The 17,093-nt window shown below is 36.5% G+C and overlaps 1 protein-coding gene across 2 annotated transcripts in view; it reads right to left on the reverse strand.

The window, feature by feature from the left end:
• VPS37A (VPS37A subunit of ESCRT-I) overlaps positions 1-17,093 on the reverse strand; it is a 38,472-nt gene that overhangs the window by 1,517 nt on the left and 19,862 nt on the right. For both annotated transcript variants that reach the window (XM_030831888.2, XM_060291399.2), the window contains exons 5-11: positions 10,382-10,607; positions 8,852-8,922; positions 6,146-6,273; positions 6,007-6,065; positions 5,860-5,928; positions 2,118-2,261; positions 281-361 (exon numbers count right to left, since the gene is read on the reverse strand). In XM_030831888.2, the coding sequence (XP_030687748.1) occupies positions 281-361; positions 2,118-2,261; positions 5,860-5,928; positions 6,007-6,065; positions 6,146-6,273; positions 8,852-8,922; positions 10,382-10,607 (778 nt within the window). The remainder of the gene's footprint in view (positions 1-280; positions 362-2,117; positions 2,262-5,859; positions 5,929-6,006; positions 6,066-6,145; positions 6,274-8,851; positions 8,923-10,381; positions 10,608-17,093) is intronic.

The following is a 17,093-nucleotide window of genomic DNA, read 5'->3' on the forward strand; positions in this document are numbered from 1 at the left end:
TAATTACAGTTTAAACTCTACATAAGTAGCTATCAAATACTGAAAAAAAATTCATTTAAGCCAATATCATACTGAGAAAATATGCAAACAATTTCTACTGGTTATATGCTTAGGCATAAAACATTATGCTTAATATAAAGTATTCTACATGTTATATAGCACAATAGCTATAACGACAGTATTATGCTTAAAGCTGGCTGAACAAACACTAGTAAGAACACTTCATTAAAAATAGCCATGCAATAGCCTGAAGACTCAAACCTTCTAGAATACAATTTACCTATAGTGGAGCATGAAATTGGCTGTGCATTGCTATCACTTGTTGAAGTTTTTCTTCCTTGGCTCTTCTACAGTGGCAAATCTAGAAGACAAATTATTTAAAATACCAGTCACTTCTCCAGTAATCTTCCTACTACTAGCTAAATTTGACAGAATTCTAAGTAAGAATCTTTTAACTTGTTGACATTATTTAAACTGTCGATGTCTGAGGTAGAGCAGAATTTAAGAATCAAAAAGAAAAAAATTTTAATTTTGTTTGGAAGATAATCTTTGTAAACTTCCAGAATGTAAAACGCGCTCTGATCCTTTATACCAGTTCTCTGATTATATAATTTCAAATATCTGTGTTTTAAAAATATGAAAATAAATCCTACTGTTGTTACCCAGGAAGCTTAACAAATAAAAACTTCGGGGCTTCCCTGGTGGCACTGTGGTTAAGAATCCACCTGCCAATGTAGGGGACACAGGTTTGAGCCCTGGTCCGGGAAGATCCCACGTGCCGCGGAGCAACTAAGCCCGTGAACCACAACTACTGAGCCTGAGCTCTAGAGCCCATGACCCACAACTACTGAAGCCTGCGTGCCTAGAGCCCGTGCTCCGCAACAAAGAGTAGCCCCACTTGCCACAACTAGAGAAAGCCTCCGCACAGCAATGAAGACCCAACGCAGCTAAAAATAAATCAATTAAAACAAAAACAAAAAAACCTTCAAGATACAGTTAAATAGTACCGAAGAAAAATGGACCCAAAATCGACGCTTCACTAATGCTATAACCATAGTCATTAATATCTCTGTACTTCAAATTTTCTCATGGAAAACAGGGATAATAAAATCTGCCACACTTTCCTTAACAGTTCATATATATATATATATATATTATATATATATATATATGGCACACCTGTTTTATAACGTTTATTAACAAAAGGTTATTTTAAAACTGTGATATTTCAGAGAAATTAGGTAAATATTTAGGACTCTATCAAAGGACAAGATACTGCTAAGCAGACTTAAAATTTTTTTCTTTAAATATAATGAAGGGCTTCCCTGGTGGCACAGTGGTTGAGAGTCTGCCTGCGGATGCAGGGGACGCGGGTTTGTGCCCCGTTCCGGGAGGATCCCACATGCCGGAGCGGCTGGGCCCGTGAGCCATGGCCACTGAGCCTGCGCGTCCGGAGCCTGTGCTCCACAACAGGAGAGGCCACAACAGTGAGGCCCGCGTACCACAAAAAAAAAAAAAAATATATATATATATATATATATATATATATATAAAATGGAAATACTAGAACAGAAATTATCCCCAGAATGTTCTCAGTAATATTAAAAACAAAAAAATTTTAAAAATCTGTATAGGGAATTCCCTGGTGGTGCAGCTGTTAGGACTCGGCACTTTCACAGTAGTGGCCTGGGTTCAAACCCTGGTCAGTGAACTAAGATCCTGCAAGCCGTGTGGCACAGCCAAACAAACAAACAAACAAAAACACTATATAGGTTATTCTCTTTTTAAACAACTTGTGAAACAGGTTATTCAGGAGTATATTACATCTATTAAGACTAGACTTAAGCTAATTTACTAGCTTTACTACAGAACGATACAGATACTATCATTTCTGAAACAGAACCATTATGTGATTTACCTGCTTGTGTACTCACAACAAGCAGGTTTAAAGTGATAGCAGGATGTTGCTATCATTCTCAATAGAGGCTCTTCAGTTTCCTCTCACGGCACTCAAAACTCCAGCTCAGTAATGTGCTAAGGTTTTTTTTACTCATGAATATACATAAGTTATTTGATATTACGCTGTCACTTGTCCTCAACTGAAGAGTATTACATACTGTTCTCTTTTCCATGAAGCTACTGAGAAAATCATCTATATCAGTTTTTCCCTCCAAGAAATCTTCTGCAATATTATCAGAGTCTTCCTCAGCTTCATGTGCAGCTACTTTCAATCTTGCCTGTAGGGCACTTGCACTACAGCTCTGAAAAAGAAAATCAAGTATATTAGTTTCTAATGCTCAGAAAAACTCCTTAGAGGGAAGAAAAATGGAGTAGAGGTAGAGGTAGGGAGAAGCAATTCATTATGTGCCTTACAAAGCTTCTTTTTGAGGAAATCTGGTCCCATCTAAGTCCTTACCCTTTTAGATATGAGATGGCTACCTAACACAATAGAAACCAATGCATTGCCTGCAAGCTCTTGAGTGAGAGAAACTGGGCAGATCACTGTCCTCTCTTGGGAATTTAGGAATCAGATCATTGTGGTAGGCACCCTCTAAGATGATCCCCAATGATCCTCCTCTCCTGGTATTCCTGCTCTTGTATAATCCCCTCCCCTTGAGTGTGGTCTGGACCTAGTGACCTGCTTCTAATGAACAGAATATGGCAAAGGTGATTAAATTTAACCAAAGTGGTGAAGGACACCGAAAACTACAAAACATTGCTGAAAGAAATTAAAGAAGACATAAATAAATAGAAATAAGTAGAAAGACACCCTGTGTTCATGGATCAGAAGACTTAATACTGTTAAGACAATACTACCCAAAGTGATCTCCAGAGTCTATGTAATCCCTATCAAAATGTCAACAGCATTTTTTGCAGAAATAGAAAAATTCACCCTAAAATTCAGAGAATCTCAAGAGACCCCCAAATAGTCAAAACGATCTTGAAAAAGAACAAAGTTGGAGGATTCATACTTACTGATTTCAAAACTTACTATAAAGCTACAGTAATCAAAATAGTATGGTACTGGCAATCAGAAGAGACATATAGATCAATCAAATAACAAACACTCATACATATGGCCAAATATTTTCAAAAGTGTGCCGAGACCATTCAATCGGGAAAGGACAGTCTTGGACAACTATTGCTAGGAAAACTGGATATCCATGTTCAGAATTAAGTTGCACCCTTACCTTACCTCATACACAAAATTTAACTCAAAATGGATTAAAGATCTAAATGTAGGAACTAAAACTGTTTTTATTAATAGTCATCCTAGTGGGTGTGAGATGGTATCTCATTGTGATACATCACATACAGGTATATATAGAAATACACCATTTTTAATCACCTTTACCTACACTGGTTATCTATCCTTACAAGTCTCGCTCACACAATGTAATTTTGCTTATTAGTGTAAGGTTAAGCATCTTTTCAAATGTTTCCATTTACTTACTCATTAAATATTTATTGAGTATGTACCATGTGCCAAGCACTGGACCAAGGTATTGGGTATACAGGGGGAAAAAAAACAGGACAGGTTCCTGCACTAATGGCACCAAGTCTAGTGAAGTGGTTTCCATACTTTAGAGTATAGAAGAGTCATCATCTTCAGAGATTCTGAGTGAGCACATCTATAGAGACAATCCTAGGAATCAAGGATTTTTTTAAACATTTCAAGAAGTCAGAATAATTGCTATATCAGAATGTTTATTGGACCTTCATATTTCTCCTTTTGTGAGTTTCCTGTTCTTCCCTTTGCCTGTATGTAAGGTTTCTTTATGGACCATTGGCATTAATATTTGTTATATCTGCTACAAATATTTGTCCCCTTTACTTCACTTTTGATTTTATGATCTTCAATGTATACAAAGTTTAAATTTATATATAGCTTAAATCATCAGTTTTTTATTTTACGCTTCTGCCTATTGTCATAATGCTTAGAAAGGATTTTCCCATCATAATCCTAAAAAAAAAACTCTAGCGATAGTTGTCTCTCATAATTTTATGGTTTCCACCTAAACAGTTACTCTATCTAGAGTATCCTTCTGTGTATGCTATGATATAGGGATCTAACTTTTTTCTAAATGGACTGCCTTTATTAAATTCTCATTTTTTTCTAACCAATTACTCATGTATATGTCTGTTTCTGAACTGCAGAATCTGTTCCATAGAACTATTTTTTGCTTCCTACAAGGCTACTCTACTGTTTTAAATAAAGAGTTTTTATAGTATATGTTGGTATTGGGAAAGGGTTTCTTTTTGCTCAAGCTCTTCTTGACTAGTTTAACCTGTTTAGTTTTTCAGAAGAACTTTAGAATAAATCTGTTTAAATTAAAAAAAATACTCTTGGGATTTTGATTGGAAGTATAGAAGATTTAATTTAAGTTATTTTGGGAAGAATGAAATCTTTATAATACTGTATCTTTCAGTCCATGAATATTCTGTTACTCTATTTCTTCAAGTCTTCTTTTGTGTCATTCAGTAAAGTTTCCTAACTTACTTCATTGGGTTCAGTTCTAAATTTTTTACAGTTTTGTTTATATTGTAAATGAGTTTTTTTCTTCTACTTCATTTTGCACTGGTAGTTGCGAGATATCTAGAAGAAAACCTCAATTTGCTAGGATTTTTACTTGTTTGGTTTTGGTTAACAACCGTTTCATCTTTTCTTTTACATTATACCTCTTTTCCTTTTCTTGTCTTCTTACAGTGGCCAGAACCTCCCAAGCAATGTTAAATAGCAGTGATACTGGGGCATCACTGTCTCATTCCTAACATTAAAGGGATCCTGGAAATGTTGAGTCATTAGGTATGATGTTTGCTGTTGGTTTCCTTATTAAATTAAGGAATTAATTTTATCTTAGTTTACTAAGAGTTTGTCTAAGGAATGATGCTGATTATTGTGAACAGCTTCTTCAGCATCTACTAAGCTTTAATAAGCATCTAAAGGTATTTTAGTTGACTCTGTCAGATTTTCCAGTTAAGTGAGGGAGGACTGCTTACATGTGACTCCTGACTCTGATACTTTCTATTTACATGACCTCAGGGATGTTATTTAATATCCATGTGCCTCACTTTCCTCATCTGCAAAATGGATAAACAGTAACAACATCTACCTCATAGGGTTTGGGGTGGAATAATGGGCAATATATGTAAATAGCTTAGTGCAATGCAAAAGATTATAAATTTATATTCTCCTTTACCATCATTTTTTTTTTTGCTGTTGTCTTATTTCTATTTTATGTTTTACTAAATTGGCTTTACCTTCTAGAATTCCTGATTTTAAAGGAAACAGAATATTATGATTGGGTTATTGACATTTAATTTTTTAAATGATTTTTGCCCTTTTTATTTTTAAAGATTTGTTTTTTTAGGAACATGGGTTGAATTTTATGAAGTTTTTGATTTTTCACATATTTCTAGCATAAAATCTATTATTTGTGGTGAATTATACTTTATACTTTTTATATATTATATTTTTCAATTTGCTAACTTTTCATTTAAGATACTTGTATATAGGCTTACAAGTAGTCTAAAATTAAAATTTTTCTTGGTAGCTTTTATTAGAAGAGTTAAACTGCCTTTATAATAACTCTCCCAGAAGAGTTCTTTATGGGGCTTTTTATATTTTTCTATTTTGGAACCAAATGACCTTGCATGAGCACAACTGATTTACAATGGCTTATAACTGACAGCTGTTCATCTGCGTAACTTAGAGCTGTTTATCATGACTTATAAACAGATAAGATAAACTCAGATACCTAATAAATGCTTTCTGGTAATAATGAATTTAAGAATGTGGCACATGCACATTAAGATTAAAAATTCTTACGGTAAAAGAAAAGAGCTAAACAATCTTACCTCGCTAAGTTCATGCTGCCTTTGCATCTTCTTTTCAAAAGTTGATTTCATTTGTGTAAGTAATTCATACTAAAAGAGAAAATTAAAATGCTATTTAATTCTATTTTAAAATTGTACGGATTTCTTAAAAAATGATAACTAACTCACCTTATCTAAAACAGTTTGCCTTTTGGCTTCCAAGCTGGGCTCCAAAAGGAGATTTTTTCCTGTAACATAAATTTTTAGTTTATTGCTAGGTAAGGATCACATTTTTCTTAGGAAATTTAATAAGTAAGGAAAGACATACTTGCTAGCTCCTCAATACTTTTCATTAAGTCATCCTTGTCAGTAATAATTTGTTTTAGTTGAGGCAAAGTCAGAAACTGTTCTAGTAATACCTCCTCTTGGTCATTCATATCTGTAAGTTGTGATACACTAGAAACACAAGAGAAAAAAATGTTAATGAATATCAGTCATCTAGTTTTTTTCCATAATAAATATTCATCATTTTTCAGTTTTACTCAGCTGATAGAGTTCTAAATAATTTTTGACATATATATTTTTATATAGACACAGAAGAAGGCAAATTATAACCTTAAAAGCAAATAAAACATCAATCACAATAGAACAAAAAGCACTCTAAATACAGTACAGTGTCAAGTCACTACAGGACTATGAAGACGAGGGTTTATGAACAGCCCTAATAACCTACCAATTTTAACCTCTGAGCCTATTTACCTAATAGGTATGTGGCTGTCACAATAAATGATACATGTATATGTGTCTGTGTACATATACTCATAAAAATGTTTTTAAAAAGCAATCGTGGAAGGCCAATCCCAGAACAAAAATCATATCCAGAGAGTGAAAGAGGGAACTGGATGGGTGGGATAGGGAGGGAGGGAAACCTTTCTGAACCTATCTTTCAGTTTTGACTACATATAGATCCATATAAATGCATTATATAATTAAAAAACAAAATTAAAAAAGAAAAAGCAGTCTCTAAAATTCAAAGCAAATGGAAATAAATGAACCTGTTTTTTTTCCCCTAAGTTATATAATCATCCAGAGAAATTTACTGAAAAGACTTTAAAAAATAGTATTTGGCTGTACATCTCTGGTGTGCTATATGCTAAAGACAAAAGAAGTGTAAAAAACAAAACAAATAAACAAAAACTTATCCTGCTTTCAATAATCACTACTGATATTGTTATTTTATTAGTATTGTTATTTTGAAAAAGAACAAGTGCCTTTCAGAGAAATGGCTGGCTTCAGGTCAGGGAAAAAAAAATGTTCATGTTGAGCCCATGACATCTTTGTTTTGCCAGAATTTCCTATTGACTAAAGATAGAACTGTTTAAGCAGCAAAAAGAATAATGTTTGAAATGGGCTGAAACACAAATTTCTTTTTTAATTTATGAGTTTATAACAACTCAAAAACAACTATAAAAAAACAAAAAAAACCTCACCTATCAGAACTTTTGCAGCTAGCTTATGCATCAACTCATTATTCTCAAAATCAATAAATTAAGAGGAAAAAATCAAGCATACATCTTGTCTTTCTGTATGAAGTATATTTCAATATAACTAAACTTTCCTTTTCTATGAAGGAAAGTCTTCATAGACTTCTGGCTAATTCTGGCAGTAGGAAATCACATTTGCAATCCTTAATGAAATAATGCACAGTCAGTGATTTCAAGTGTTTCAACCTGTTTCAATCCTAATGTCACTAAAAATAAGGCAACCAGACATCACTGCTGCCGTATGTGATGTAATAGGAAATATGCACTAACTATGATGTAAATATTCTTGCCAAAAGAATTAAACCTAAATTTTTTCCCCCAGTTTTCTTGAGACATTGTCTAAGTTTAAGGTGTACAATGTAATGATTTGATAAAAAAAATTGAACCTACATCTAATCAAAACTCTGTTATCTAGCCACCAGTAGAAGGAAATATGAGAAACAGAGGAACACCCTCAATGGAACCACAAGGATGCAATCAGGCAACAACAGGGTATGGGAAATTCTATAGGACAAATAACCAGTTTCTTACATAAATATTTAATAATATGTGTATAATTTACTCTATATGTGTTTATATGTGTATGTATATATTTGTATGTATATGTATGCATGCATGTGTGTATATGTTTGTGTGTATATGTACATACATATTAATAAACGTGGGAGAAATGGTTCATGATTAAAAGAACTATAAAAGATAACAGTATTCAAATGCAATAGGTAGATATTATTTTGAACACTGATTCAAATAAACTACCAACCAAAAGATTTAATTATTAAGACCCTGGGGAAATAAGATAATATCAAAGAATTAAAGAATGAGCATTCATATTGTGAGGTATGATGATGATGTGGATTGGGATTATGGCAAAGAAAAGGTCTTTACCTGGTGGAGAAATTTAGTGAAGAACTTATAGGTAAAAATAACAGAATATTTGGGATTTGGTTTAAAATAATCCTGACCTATACCCATACTTCTGAAAAAAGCTGGAAGATGGCAAAGAGGTTCACCTTTTTGTATTTTTGACGTTTTCGTAATAATGTTTTTAAAGGGAAGGAAGAAAGGAAAGGAGGAGGAGAATGCTCTATAACACGGCAACAATAACAGCCCCTACCTTCACGGGTTGCTGCAAGCATTACTCCGTGTATGACTGCTTTAATGTGTACGTGGCTGCATGTAAACTTCATTAATTATTAGCAGAGAATAACACATCACCACTTCCTGCAAGTGACTGTAAAACACTGTATCAAATAAAGCTAAACCTTTTTTAACTGTAGGATTTCTCACAGACCAGTAACTCAATAAATATAACCTACAAGACATACGACTGATTCATAGAACTTTCCCACTAAGACAACCACAATATAGGAAGAGTGATGACTTAAAAGGTTTTTTTAACTTAATATGGATATGAAAATGATGATGTGGTTTCTATTTACAAATTAAATAGACAACAAACACCAGTGTTACTCTCCTAGTTTTTTTACCTTAGTTCTGAGAGTTCTGGAAATACATCAGGGATATCAGGCATCTTGTAACCAAAACCATTTTGGCTTATCTAAAGAGAGTGTGAAATGGTGTTAAATTTCAGCCATCTTTTTGACTGCTCCTATTTGGTTATAAAAGTAATTTTTAATGTACTGCGTCCCATAACTGTTTTCATTATCACACTTAATCTTTGCACTTCACATTGTCCTTACCCTCCCCTTCTTTCTTCACTGTTTTTTCAGTATATCTTTATACATATAGCGTTCCTTTTTTTTTTTTAATGGGGATCACGTGAGTACCTGTGTTTAGCCCTTGGACAAGTATACGGTTGTAAAATAAATCTCCTAAGTGTATCTGTGACATATGTGGAGAATTATCTCTGGGTTTCATTGATGTATATGAATGTTTGTCTCGAAGTGAAAGGCATTAAGTATAGAAAAATTAGTAAGTTGGCAAAAATCTGAATAGTTACCTAAGTTCCATGAGAGAGTAGGGTAGATAAGGAATAGAGTATACATTGTTTGAATATAGATGACATTTTAAAATCAAGGACCCATGAAAAGTTCTCTTGTAATTTTATTTATACTAATTATAATTTGTTCATAATATTCATTAATACAATGATGAAAGGTTTTGGAAAAATGAAGTCCACTTGGGTCTATATTCTAATGGGTCTATATTCTAAATTATTACAAACACTGAAATTAGTAAAGTTGATTATGATAATTTTTTAATATTTGAGTATTACTATGGGTGATATTCACTAAGGGTTAAAAATGAAGGTTTTAAAATCCCTTTAATATGTTTAATGCACAGTCTCTCCCTCAGTAACGTCCCACATGGCAGCAGATACCAGCTTAACTTAAGAACACACAATTTTTTACACGAATGAGACACTGAATTAAAAGTCCTCAGTATGCTAGAGCAGACCCTCCATAAGCTGATACATGCTTCTCCTATACGATCCTTCTCTTATCTTTGCCTGTGTCCTACATGACAACCAGAGGGCTCTATAACAGGCAGCTTCACAAATATGCCATCTGGTTTATGCTCCCAAATCTTTGTCAATGCTGTTGCCTCTTCACAGAATTGCCTTATGTGACCCCTTATCATCCTGGCAAATTCATTACCATCTATCAAAATTTGGCCCCAAGTGTGAATCCATTCATTCATCTGCCTCATTTTGAATGAGCACCTACTATATGCATCAGGCATGCTTTGAGGCACCAAGGATAAAGTGGTTTAAGAAAAAGAATTGCATCTTTTATAAAGTTATCTTTCTAGCTCTACGATGGTCCCTGGGAGCACTGACTATTCCCTTAACTGTGTCTTTGCCATAGCTCTAGACTATCTCTTCTACTTACAATTATTTAATTATTTGCTGGTTACCTCTTTGAAATTGTTACTTAAGTTGAAAATGTGATTTAATCTTTTTATCTTTTGTGCCATGGTGGCTGGCACACTGGAGAGATATAATGTTTGTTGACTGAATATTTCAAGGGTACAAACTACAGATATCTGATACCAACCGGTGCTGAAGTGTCTGTTGTGGGAACAGGCAGTGGCAGATTTGAAAGGACACCAAATGAAGGAGCAGCAGGTTTGGCTGCTGTATGACTTGTCGCTGAAGAAGAAACAGTGTCAGCAACAGATAAAGAACTGACAGTCCTGGTAGCTTCTTGTGGGGGATATGGAGGAAGAAATGGAAAACCCGGAGAAGCACAAGGAGGCGTCCCACCCGCTTTACTGTACAGGCTAAAGAGAAAGACGAAAAACATGAGGTTAGATTTTAGGGGTAAGTTGGTAAAAGTATTCCTAAATTGTTCTAAATAACAGTGGTTATGCAGTACAGATGGCAGGTGCCATTAGTTATTATAATTATATAAGTGAATCAGATATTATATAAATTGATAAAATATGAACACCCCTCAAGAGAAAATTTTCGTTTCTTTCCATGAAAAAGAAAAATGTTTTAGAAAATATACAATTCAACTGGTCACACTGGAAATGAACAGAATGCTCAAAACTCAAATATGGCCTTTCTGTTGGCATCAATGAGTATCTTCATAGAAGAAATGGAGAACATTTAAGTCCAGGAAATGTATTCAAGTGTAGCTTGAATAAATTCGTAGCTTTCATTATATCTGGCAAAATCTGACTGCAAGTCAAGACTGCTTTTCTGGAAAATTTCAAAGAAAAATTAAATATATAGATGAGCTGCTAAAAGATGCATATAAAAACTATGTATATATTAGAAAAAGCGGCACAGCAGTATGTACTCAAGATATAATCAGAAAATAATTTATTTTTGCAAGGTAATAAATATTGGGTTCTGGATCAAGATGGTGACATAGGAAGATCCTGAATTCACCTTCTCCCACAGAAATACTGAATCAACAGCTACATAGGGAACAATTTCCTCTGAAAAAAACCCTAAAAACTAGCTGAGCAGCTCCTACACGTTGGGCAAACAAGAAGAAAATGACATCTAAGTTGGTAGGAGAAGCTGAGACACAATCTCACCATAAACCCCACCCTCAGCAGGACAACCCACAAGCTGGAGAAAACTCAAAACCCAGAGCTTTTCCCTGGGGAGTTAAGGGTTGAGTTTGAACCTGAGAGACAAGCCCCCAAAACATCAAGCTCTGAAGGCCAAAAGAGCTCATGTCCCCGAGACGCGAACTAAGAAACAATTCTTACAGGGCTGGTACTCTTGGACTCCCCTGCCTCAGGGCCAAATGCAGAAGAGGACCTGACTTAATGTGAAAGAGGCTCACTTGCCAATCTTAAAGCATCAGCTCCAGGCAGCAGGCATCTAACTTAACACACATCTAGGGGTCCGCTGGGATACTTTCTGGGGATGGTGGCTGGTAGGCGACATCTTGTTTCCCATCTGCTGTGCTCCAGAGACCCAGTACCACCCAGAGGGAGCTCCTATATGCATCTGGTGCTCTGGTTTCTGCAGCTCCTGCCCAAGGAACATCCCTTGATTGCTTGACTCTGGATGCCAGGCAGGCTAATGTTCCTGGGTCCCTCAGGATTGTAACCATCAGAGAGAAGGTTCTTGGTAGACTGTGACCCCCCAGGACACTGCATAGACAGCAGACAGAAGCAACCCCCAGTCTTTCTGTGAAAGAGGCCTATGTGCTTGTCCAGGGGCTTTGACATCGAGGCACCCACGGAGATGCTCTCAGGGAATGGAGGCCAGTGGACGTCATCTCCGCACTCTCCCTCTGCCTCACTCCAGCTCACCAGTATCTTAGAGAAAGGAGCTTATACCCTTGTTTTTGCAGTGGCAACCAGAGGACACAACATTGTCTGAATCTGACAGCCAGCGGGGCTCACACTCACAGAAATGGAGAACAAGTTCTTAATCAGCTACCCCCCCAAGGGAACAGCATGAGACAACAGGAGCTCAGTCTTTCTGCTGAAAGAGGCCTATTAGCTTATTATCATAGCTATAGCCTGAGGGGCAGGCTTCTAATTAAACACAACTCTAAGGACTGAATGTAATCCTTCCATAGACTCCGGAGGGCGGGCGGGCTCTACTATCTTTGTGCTCTCCTCTGCATGTTCTGGAACGCCAGCACGTCTTGCAGGGGAGATCTTACGTGTGTTTGGTGTCCCAGTTTTGTATTTGGTGCTCTGGTTTTTGTGGCTGCCAACCAGGGAATGCCCCTTACTTACCTGGCTCTGGTGGCCAGGGGGGCTGACATTCCTGGGTCCCATGAGACTGTAACAGTTGTAGACAGTTCTTGGCAGGCTACCACACCAGGGCACTGCAGATAGCACACTTAAACACACCCACAGTCTTAATGTGAAACAGGCCTATTTGCTTATCCTGAAGCTTCAGTCTGAGGGGTGGGCTTCAGGCTTGGAATCCATGCATGTGAAGGCCTACGGAAGTGCCTTCAGGGAACTGAGGCCAATGGACACCATGTTTTCATTCTCATCACCTGGCTCAGGTGGCTAGCAGGACTTAATAAGCTTGTGGTCCCACAGAACTGTATATATTTGCATACATTAAAAGCTGCCGCCTGAGGGTCTTGCTTCCAATCAGCCTAAATCTAGGTATGGATATCCTCCCCTGTGGGGCAATGACAGGTCTTGACACACCCTTAATTCCTGGGAGCTATTAAAAAAATAATAGGTTGCTTGGACAATCACAAAGGCTTGAGAGACAGTCAAGAGCCAGGGTAAGGTTGAATGATAAGGTTCATCTCCTTGTCCCGTCCTCAAAACTGGGAGAGGTAACTGTTTTATCTTACACAGAGTCAAGCAAAAAGAAGAAACAAAGAAATATGTTCCAAATAAAAGTACAGGATAAAACCTCAGAAAAAAAAACCTTAATGAAATGAAATGAAGATACATAATTTACCTGATAAAGAGTTCAGAGTAAAGGTCATAAAAATGCTCCCTGAACATAGAAAGAACCTCAACAAAGAGAAAGAAAATACAAGAAAGAAGCAAAGCTGGAGAATACAACAACTGAACTGAAAAATATACTATAGAGGGATTCAATAGCAGACTGGATGAAGCAGAGTGAGAAATGGAATATTTCCTGCCATATCAGTAAACAAAGGATGTCACAGTCATCAGCCAGAAGAAATGATCAGTGAACTCAAGACAGAGCAGTGGAACTCACAAAATCAGAGCAGAGAAAAAAAAGGGAAAAAAGTGAAAATAGCTTAAGGAACTTATGGTTTGTATTATAGGGGTACCAGCAGGAGAAGAAAACAGAGAAAGGGGCAGAAAACTTATCTGAAGAAATAATGGCTGAAAACTTCTCTAACCTAGGGAAGGAAACTGGCATCCAGACCCAGGAAAGCCAGGAAGTCCCAAACAAGATGAACCAAGACACATTTTTTTTTTTTTGCGACACGTGGGCCTCTCACTGTCATGGCCTCTCCCATTGCGGAGCACAGGCTCCGGACGCGCAGGCTCAGTGGCCATGGCTCACGGGCCCAGCCGCTCTGCGGCATGTGGGATCCTCCCGGACCAGGGCACGAACCTGTGTCCCCTGCATCGGCAGGTGGACTCTTAACCACTGTGCCTCCAGGGGAGCCCCAAGACACATTTTAATTAAAATGTCAAAAGTTAAAGACAAGGCAAGGATCTTAAAAGCAGCAAGAGAAAAACAACTTGTTAAGTACAAGGGAACCCCCATAAAACTACCAGCAGATTTTTCAGCTGAAACTTTGCAGGCCAGAAGGCAGGGGAATGACATTTTTAGAGTACCAAAAGAAAAACACTTTCAAGAATACTCTACATAGCAAAGTTCTCATTCAGAATTGAAGCAGAGGTAGAGTTTTCCAGACAAGCAAAAGCTAAAGGAGTTATCACCACTAAACCGACCTTACAAGAAATGTTAAAGGGACTTCTTTATGCTGATATTACATGCAAATAGAAACCAAAAGAAAGCTGGGGTAGCTATACTTATATCAGACAAAACAGACTTTAAAACAAAGACTGTAATAAGAGACAAAGAAGAGCGCTACATAATGGTAAAGGGGTCAATCCAACAAGAGGATATAACAATTATAAATATTTATGCACCCAAGAGAGGAGCACCTAAATATACAAAGCAAATATAAACAGACCTAAAAGGATAAATAGAGAGCAATAAAATAAGAATAGGGGACTTGGGACTTCCCTGGTGGTGCAGTGGTTAAGAATCTGCCTGCCAGTGCAGGGGACATGGGTTCGATCCCTGATCCGGGAAGATCTCACATGCCGAGGAGCAACTAGGCCTGTGCGCCACAACTACTGAGCCTGTGCTCTAGAGCCCACATGCCACAACTACGGAAGCCTGCGTGCCTAGAGCCCGTGCTCCGCAACAGAAGCCACTGCAATGAGAAGCCCACACACTGCAACAAAGACCCAATGTGGCCAGAAATAAATACATACATACATTTATTTTTTAAAAAAATAGGGGACTTTAATACCTCACTTACAAAACTAAACAAATGGGACTACATCAAACTAAAAAGCTTCTGCACAGCAAAGGAAACCATCAACAAAATGAAAACGTAACCTACGGAATGGGAGAAAATATTTGCAAACCATCTATCTGACAAGGGATTAATATCCAAAATATATAAAGAACCCATACAACTCAACAGCAAAAAAACAAATAATCTGATTTAAAAATGGGAATCTGAATAGACATTTTTCCAAAGAAGACATACAGATGGCCAACAGGTACAAGAAAAGATGCTAATTCTTTGATAATTAGATTACTATCAAACTTGTTGGAATGACTATTATCAAAAAGATAAGAAATACCAAGCATTGGTGAGACTATGGAGAAAAGTGAATGCTTGTACACTGCTGGTAGAAATGTAAATTGGTACAGCCACTATGGAAAACAGGATGGAGGCTCGTCAAAACAGAACTACCATATGCTCCAGCAATTCCACTTCTGGGTATTTATGTGAAGAAAATGAAGACACTGACTCGAAAAGATGTCTGCTCCCCTATGTTCATTGCAGCATTATTTACAATAGACAAGAAATGGAAACAACCTAGTGTCCATCAGTAGATGATTAAAGAAAAGGTGGTGTATATATACACCGAAATATTATTCAGCCATAAAAACAAAGAAAATCTTGCCATTCAAAACAATATGGATGTACCCTGAGGGTATTATGCTATGTGAAATATGTCAGACAGAGAAAGGCAAATACCATATGCTCTCATTTATGTGTAGAATTTAAAAATGAAAAACAAAAGCAAAAAACACTGAGTTCATAAATACAGAAAAGAGATTGGTGTTTGCCAGAGGCAGGTGATGGGCAGCAGTAGGCAAAATGTGTGAACATGGTCAAAAGGTACAGACTTTCAGTTATAAAATAAATAAGTCATGGGGAGGTAATATACAGCACCATTATGGTTAATAATACTATACTACATATTTGAAAGCTGCTAAGAGTAAATCTTAAACATTCTCATCACAAGAAAAAATTTTGTAACTATGTATGGCGATGGGTGTTAACTAGACTTATCATGGTGATCATTTTGTAATATAAATTACTATTGATCATTCTGTTGTACACGTTACATGTCAATTATACCTAAAAAAGATATTTTACATTTAACTTTTTTTTCCTTTTAGAGCAGTTCAAAGAGAACCATACTCTAAAATAATTAGTGTAATTTAGGCCAAAATGCAGATGAGAATTATCTAAATACCAATACTTAAATTAATATAGTTAAGTTTAAATGGGTCAGTCACTCTTGTATGAAAGATTAAAAGACTTTTTAAAAAAATAGAATACTAAATACTTTACTTTGTATTTGTGGTATAATAAGAAACATATTTGTCTTTGACCAGGTTCTAGACAAAGTGCTCCTAAAATCCTGGTAAGTTCCTAAATGACAGGACCCTTTTTTGTTATTTGTAACATCTGAGTTTATGCTAATGAGGTGACTTAGGCTGAGTCCCTATATAGTCTGAGGACGGGGTTGGTCACCAAAAAGACCAACTGACAGAAAGTTGCAACTTTCAGCCCCACCCATCGATCTCAGGGAAGACGGGGGCTGCTGAATAAGCTCTAAAAAACCCTTGAACAATAAGATTTGACAAGCTTCTTGTTGATGAATGTATCCATATGGCAGGAGGGTGGTGCACCCCAGTTCATGGGGACAAAAGCTCCTGTGCTTGCGGCTCTCCTAGACCTTGCCCTGCCCTAGGTACCTCTTCACCTGGCTATTCATCTGTATCCTTTATAATCAACTAGTAAACATAAGTAAATTTATTTTGGAGTTCCATGAGCCACTTAACAAATTACTCAAACCTGAGGTGGAGGTCATGGGAACCTGTGATTTATAGCACAGGTAACTATACATTTTCAATTGGTATGTGAAATGGAGCAGCCTGTGAGACTGAGCCCCTAATCTGTGGGATCTGACGCCACCTCCTGGTGGATAGCATCAGAATTAAGTTAAATTCGTAGGAAACAGTCAAGTGTCTGGTGAGAACTGGAGAATTACTTGGTGGTGTTGGAAAAAAAAAATGGGTATCAGAGTACTGAAATGTTCCATAATATATCAAGCTTAAACAATTTTTTTAAACGGGAGTGCTATTGTTTCATGACATAATTTAATGTCATATTTAATGACATAGTAAGTTAACATAAATTGGAATTGTGTTGGAAGAAAACATTTATCACAGATTTTGAAATTATAATACTAAAGCTAATATGGAAAAATAAATAAGAAAATAGAGAAAAGTACCTGAAA

This window comes from Globicephala melas, chromosome 21 (genome assembly GCF_963455315.2).
Source record: "Globicephala melas chromosome 21, mGloMel1.2, whole genome shotgun sequence".
Taxonomy (NCBI): Eukaryota; Metazoa; Chordata; class Mammalia; order Artiodactyla; family Delphinidae; genus Globicephala; species Globicephala melas.